The following is a 6,969-nucleotide window of genomic DNA, read 5'->3' as shown; positions in this document are numbered from 1 at the left end:
GGATTAAGATTAAGATTAAGATTAAGATTAAGATTAATGGAAACATTTGACGACTAAACATTGATTTGACAAGTCACGTTTGTCCAAAGCTGATTCTTAGTGTGCTGTCGTTGTGTAGAGTGCTGCTGGTGGACTGTGTCCGTGTCACTGTAGCTGTGGTTGTGTATCTGTGGTTGTGTAGCTGTAGTTGTGTAGCTGTGGTTGTGTAGCTGTAGTTGTGTAGCTGTGGTTGTGTAGCTGTGGTTGTGTAGCTGTAGTTGTGTATCTGTGGTTGTGTAGCTGTAGTTGTGTATCTGTAGTTGTGTAGCTGTAGTTGTGTAACTGTCTCACTGCTGTAGTCAGACAAACTGGAGCTTGGTAGAGACGTTCTGCATGTCGTTGTTGTGACGCCGTGACTTGTCGCCTCCAGAGAACATCCAGACTTTCAGCTCCTCATCATGAAACCTGAAACTGAACAAAATGACAACAGCAGGCAGGATTATTAACCCCGAGAGGCAAGCGATCAATGCTGTGATCAGATTCTGAATGTTTGGTATTACATCAGCTTACAGTGTCTCTGTTTAACTGGTCGTGTTTCACCGTCGTGATGTTTCGTGCTCGAGTTAAAAATGAATCAATAACCACTGATCATGGTTAATAAGGCCTCAGTGTGCCGATCATACAAATAGAACTCCTGTTTAGTCTCTGCTGTTGTTGAACTAGTCTCAGCTCAAAATAAAAAAAAAATTCAACAGAAGGAAAGAAAAGTAGAAACTAAAGCAGATCAGCTGATAGTGGTGAGGTATTTATTGATGTTCATAGTCAGGTGTACAGCAGTGATCATGTGACTCCTGTAAGAAGTTGTTGTGCACTGAAATAAAACGTGGATGTTGATGCTGCAGTCTGAAGTTTCTTCATTCACACCGAGCTCAGTCCTCTGTGGAGGAACCTGACCGGGACCCGACACCTGCACCAAGTCCACTCACAGTTCCCATCACTGAGGAGGAGGAGGAGGAGGAGGAGGAGGAGGAGGAGGAGGAGGCCACATTCTTCTTCTTCTGCTCCACTTCTACAACACAACTGATCAATACTAACAAACCTGAAGACACACTGATCAGTAGTGGGTCTCGCCTGCCAGCTGTGTGTGTGTGTGTGTGTCTGTGTTTGTGTGTGTGTCTGTCTGTGTGTGTGTGTGTCTGTCTGTGTGTGTGTCTGTCTGTGTGTGTGTCTGTGTGTGTGTGTGTCTGTGTGTTGTGTCTGTGTGTGTGTCTGTGGTCCAGGGATCCCTCCGTCTTTGTGTAAGTCCTTTGTCGCGGCCCTAGTTTGTGTGGTTGTGTTTGGTGTATTTTATTTTGCTGGGTTTTGGTTTTGGTTCCTGTTTTATTTTGAGTCCTGCTCTCCTTGTGTATCCTCGTCAGTTTTCCTTCCAGCTGTCCTGATGTGTCTCACCTGTGTCTTGCTACGCCTCCGGTCTGTTGTGTGTTTCAGTCTCGCCTTGTTCCTGTGTCCTTTGTCTGCTTGTCCAGTTTTTCTCTCTTCAGTTTGTATTTGGTTTATTTTGGGATTTTCCTCTTTCTGTGTTTAAGCTCCCACCTGAACTCCAACACACAACATCCGCTGCCTGCTGTCCAGGCCTGTCACAGTGCTGTCTTCTCATGCAGCCTGTGGGTGGGGAGTGGGTGGTGGCTGGGTGGGGAGTGCATTGTATCAGCCCCCAGCCGGGGATCTTCAGGGTGTCCATTGATGCAGCCCGGTCTGAGGTGTTTCTCAGGACCTTGTGATGTTCGGTGTGAGGTTGTTCTCTGAACACGCTGCCAGTCTCTACACCTCGTCGGCCGACTCGTCTCCTCCTGAGATGAACCCGCCCACGGTGGTATCATCAGCAAATGTGACGGTGGGTTGGAGAGCTGGATCAAAGATCAGCTGGACCTTCACCTGGACACCTGCTGCTTGATTCACTGTCAGCTGTCTGCCAAGGTGTGTGAGAGAGAGTCCAGCAGGTGGCACCACAGACCGGCTGCGGGTCTGAGATCAGGATCTGAGGGAAACCTCAGGGACCCGTACTGCTTGGATGCTTCATCCCAGAGGACGTTCTTTTGTCCGAGGCTTAAGGTCGCATTAAATATAATCACAGTCTCAATATGAATCCAGTCAGAGGTGCAGTGAGGCTGAAACGATGAAGCACAGTCCAGTGGATACATGACATCACCTGACCTCCCCTCTTCTCCCCACAGAAAGGGGAGGAGTTAAACAGTCTGACGTGCCTCCTGTGGCGTTCTGTGGTGCGTTTTCCTAAAGTGCAGAATGTTCCTGCATTTCCCATCATGCCCCAGGGTCAGGACAGGATGTCAGCTGTGGGCCGGAGGGGACCCGGCAGGAGGTAAATGCACAGAACAAGTGAACGCATCGTCATCCTAATTAGCTTCATATCGGTAGGTGTGTGCACCATTGTGGTCAGTGAATGCATCACAGTTTGGTGTGTATGTGTGGTCAGTGAATGCACCACGGTTTGGTGTGTATGTGTGGTCAGTGAATGCACCACGGTTTTGTGTGTATGTGTGGTCAGTGAATGCATCACAGTTTGGTGTGTATGTGTGGTCAGTGAATGCATCACGGTTTGGTGTGTATGTGTGGTCAGTGAATGCATCACAGTTTGGTGTGTATGTGTGGTCAGTGAATGCATCACGGCTGTCAGCTGTGGCCTCCAGCCTCTCAGAGCTAAAAATAACAGTTTCAGATGAAGCGAGCCGTTGATCTGCAGATCAGAGCGTTTAGGAACACTGAAAATATGCAAATCACAGCAGAGGAAGCAGATAAGAGCCTGAATCAGACAGATTACAGAGCAGCTGCTGCACGCGCTCAGGACTGTCTCCTTTTTAGGACATGAACAGTTACTGACCGTTAAGGAAGCTGCTAACATGCTAACATGCTAACAGACGTCAGTTTACAAAGGAACCACAAAGATTGGACAAAGACTGGACAAAGACTGGACAAAGATTGGACAAAGACTGGACAAAGATTGGACAAAGATTGGACAAAGACTGGACAAAGACTGGACAAAGATTGGACAAAGACTGGACATTTTAGTTTTAAAACCTGTTCTCTCTGCTTTTAGCAAAATAATCAGCAGCAGATACCAAATGATGCACCGTGGGGCCTGTGGGGGGGGCTCCTGCTCCTCCTCCCTCTCCTCCTCCTCCTCCTCCCCCTCCTCCTGCTCCTCCTCCCTCTCCTCCTCCTCCTCCTCCTTCTCCCCCTCCCCTCCTCTTCCTCCCCCCCCCCCTCCTCTTCCTCCTCCCCCTCCTCTTCCTCCTCCTCCCCCTCCTCCCCCTCCTCTTCCTCCTCCTCCTCCTCCTCCTCCCCCTCCTCCTGCTCCTCCTCCCCATCCTCCTCCTCCTCCTTCTCCCCCTCCCCTCCTCCCCCTCCTCTTCCTCCTCCCCCTCCTCTTCCTCCTCCTCCCCCTCCTCTTCCTCCTCCTTTGTGTTGATTCTGATTCTTAGCAGTGTTTATTTCCATATTTTATAGCTGCTTCCTGTTTTACAGCTGCTGAGTGACATCATCAGTGATGTCAACAGGAAGTGTTTTTATAATATAATCTGTGAGCAGCTGTCAGCGTGTGACCTCAAGTACACCTCTCCTCGGGTCAGGATGACTTTTTCAACCCGTCTCCCTTCCTGACCTGAGCTCATCTGTCATTACCCAGAATGCACCGGGCAGGTCTGATTATGTGGAGTAGATTCCAGATTTATCAGACTGAGATCCAGCTGAGACAGAACCAGTCCTCTGATCTGCTGCCAAACATCTGATCAGAGCAGAGCAGGTCAGACACACACACACAACAGAGACACACAACACACACACAACAGAGACACAACAGAGACACACACACAACAGAGACACAACACAGAGACAGAACACAGACACACACACAACACAGAGACACACACACAACAGAGACACACACACAACAGAGACACACACACAACAGAGACACACACACAACAGAGACACACACACACACACAACAGAGACACACATCACAGAGACAGAACACAGACACACACATAACACAGAGACACACACAACACAGAGACACACACAACACACACACACACAACAGAGACACACAACACAGAGACACACAACACACACACACAACAGAGACACACAGACACAACACAGAGACACACATCACAGACAGAATACAGACACACACAACAGAGACATAACACAGAGACACACAACACACACACACACACAACACAGACACACACACACATCACAGAGACACTGCTCTGAGGATGCTCAGCCAGAGACGACAGCAGAGTAGAAATGTCTGATGAGTCCTTTAACTGCCTCCTGCTCACACTGCTTCACACTGGAACCAGACGGGGTCAGACCGGGCCGAGCACCAGCTTCCTGTTACACACACACACACACACACACACACACTCTGCATGACCCGCGCTGTGTGTTTGAGCATCGATAATCAGCAGCAGTTGTGAAAACAGAATCAGAGGATCCTGAACCCGCCGTCTGACTGCAGCTTTGCATTCTGGGTAATGAGGCAAGTCAGGAGTCCTGGACTGATAGAAAGACTGGATCCTGTGAAGCAGGAGTCATGACTTTAAAAATAAAGAATTTAAATGTCGGTAAATTTTGAGGCAGGAAGTAAACGATAAGGATGACGAAATAAAAAAGAATCTTTTAACCATTGAATATTTTTGTTACAGTTAAAGAATGAAATAAAAACTAAAATAGAAGCAGGAATCCTTTGAAATGACTTTATTGACATGTGGAGGAAACATGTGGGCGCCTGCAGGTGGAGGCCTGCAGGTGGAGGCCATGTTTATGGAGTGTACAGTCTCTGCATGAAGCCCCTTTAAGGACTGAGTCCAGCCAATCAGAGAGCAGCTGTGACAGGATCAATAACCAGAGCAGATCAGTTCCAGCTGATTTATTCATCACTTCTTTTAATATTGCACAAAAATAATGAGCCAAAACAAACACGTGCCTGATGACGTCATACAAAAATAAAATACAAAACAACTGAAAATCCGGTTTGTCTCCTGACAGGGACAGTCCCGACTCTAACCGTCTCACAGAACACACAGGCCGGACCGGTCCGTGAACAAGTGCCTGACGTCCCGCTGCTACAAAAATACTCTGATAAAAAGGTGAGGTAGGTCCGGTCCCCTTAAATAAAAAACACACCTGGTTCTGTGGATGCATAGTCCGCTTCTGACCGCAAACGAAACTCATGAAACCCTGCTAATGGACCGAGTCCAGGCTGCGCCGGGCCGCCGCGGCCCCTGCTGGCTGCAGGCCTCCGCCCTCTTTAACGCCGGTTCCGGGGCGAGGGGTGATCGATGACCCCCCCACGCGGAGATCAATACGTGAACACCAAGTCCGTGAAGTCGGCCTTCAGCCAGTCCCCCGCGATCATCTCGCTGAGCTCCGGCGTGCAGTAGTCCGGGAAGTCGAAGTGGGAGCCGAGGCTGCCCTCGCTGCTGCACGAGTCCAGGTCCTTGTCCACCAGGGACAGGCTCAGGTTCCCCGCGGCCGAGCTGGAGGACGCGTTCCAGGGCTCCGAGGAGGCGTGAAGGCCGCCCAGGAAGCTCAGGGTGAAGTCGCCCTCCTCCACGGGAAGGTCGTCCAGGTCCTCCCCGCAGCAGGAGGAGGTGGAGCCGGACCGGGACGAGGATGCTGGTGAGAGGGAGGCCGGGTGGGGGGCGGTGCCGGCGCTCTGCCGGGTGATGTTTTTAAAGCTGTAGAACAGCCGGCCGGCCCCCTCCGGCTCGGCGGGGCTCCTTCCCGGCGGCACTTTGGTGAGCCGGTACCGGGACGGCTGGTCCTCCGCGCCCTCTTTAAACTCCTGCTCCTCTTCGGAGTCGTCTTCTTCATCGTCCTCTTCGTCCTCCTCATCGTCGTCTGTAAAGTCCCGTTTCCCGACGCTGCTGGCTTTGAAGCTGCTGGTCAGCACGTACCGGTACCGGGGGTCGGGGTGCTGGCTGTCCAGCCGGTCCGCCTGCTTGCGGGCTTTCAGCTTGGTGAATTTCTTGGCGGGGGTTTTGGAGACGAGTCTGGGTTTCTCCGGGGACGGAGCCGCTGGCTTCCCCGCGGGGAACACACAGCCGTCCGTCTTGGGCTTCTTCTTGGGCCGGTACTTGTAGTCCGGGTAGTCGGCCATGTGCTGGAGCCGCAGCCGCTCCGCTTCCCGGATGAACGGGACCTTCTCGGTGTCCTTCAACATCTTCCAGCGCTTCCCGAGCCGCTTGGAGATCTCCGCGTTGTGCATGTCCGGCGCCTGCTGCATGATCTTCCGCCGCTCGATCTTGGACCAGACCATGAAGGCGTTCATCGGCCGCTTGATGTGACCGGACGCCGTCTTACACCAGTCCGGCTTCAGCGGCACAGGGCCGTCAGACGCCGCCAGCGGGTCGCCGTCCTCCGGGTCAGACCGGACCGTGATCCCCGCCCCGAGCTCCGCGTGCTGAACCATGGTAACCGAGACTCCGCTGCACGCGCTGCTCCCGCGCTCACACCGACGGCAGCTCTGCGGCGCCGCACAAGCCGGCGTCTTATTAACCGGCTGATCATGCGCAGCCCGCTCCAACTCTCGGCCAACCACAGCGCTCCTTCTCCTAAACTTTCCCGCCTCCGCTGCGGCCTCAGCCAATCGCAGCCGCGGAGGACCCCTGCGTGCCCGCCCCCCCGCGCCGGCCGTTACTCCGATTCAATTTCAGTTGATAAGCGATTCCAGCGGGATGGATCGATATTTAACGGGCTAATGTCACAGGATCGATGTTTCCAGGCTTGTTCAGACCGGAAGTGAACGTTTAAACACATTATCAGGAGAAGAGGCCGAAAGACAGCAATAACAGATCATTAAACATGGAACCAATCACATGTAAACATGTTAGGGATTAAACTGGGATCTATAAAGACTGTCCTGGTCAACAGATAATCTGAACCTGAAGCTAACATCAA

General features: G+C 51.8%; 2 protein-coding genes across 2 annotated transcripts in view; one reads left to right on the top strand and one right to left on the bottom strand.

Annotated features, from left to right (window-relative positions):
- Positions 1 to 873, top strand: part of kidins220b (kinase D-interacting substrate 220b) — a 12,783-nt gene extending 11,910 nt beyond the window's left edge. Inside the window, 1 exon segment of the mRNA XM_028396785.1 lies at positions 1 to 873. This exon segment is cut by the window's left edge and continues 1,316 nt beyond it. The gene's annotated coding sequence lies outside the window, so the exon portion shown is untranslated.
- A 3,876-nt stretch (positions 874 to 4,749) lies between these two features.
- Positions 4,750 to 6,522, bottom strand: sox11b (SRY-box transcription factor 11b). The gene has a single exon (XM_028396891.1). The coding sequence runs from the start codon at positions 6,479 to 6,481 to the stop codon at positions 5,369 to 5,371; it is 1,113 nt and encodes a 370-aa protein (XP_028252692.1). The 5' UTR covers positions 6,482 to 6,522; the 3' UTR covers positions 4,750 to 5,368.
- Between the last annotated feature and the right edge of the window lie 447 nt (positions 6,523 to 6,969).

The sequence above is a fragment of the Parambassis ranga genome, chromosome 24, assembly GCF_900634625.1.
Source record: "Parambassis ranga chromosome 24, fParRan2.1, whole genome shotgun sequence".
In the NCBI taxonomy this organism is placed as follows: Eukaryota; Metazoa; Chordata; class Actinopteri; family Ambassidae; genus Parambassis; species Parambassis ranga.
Note: the sequence above shows the minus strand (reverse complement) of the source record. Positions and strands in the feature narration are given on the sequence as shown.

Coding starts and splice junctions, on each gene's coding strand:
- sox11b (XM_028396891.1), bottom strand. CDS start 6,481: ATGGTTCAGCACGCGGAGCTCGGGGCGGGGATCACGGTCCGGTCTGAC.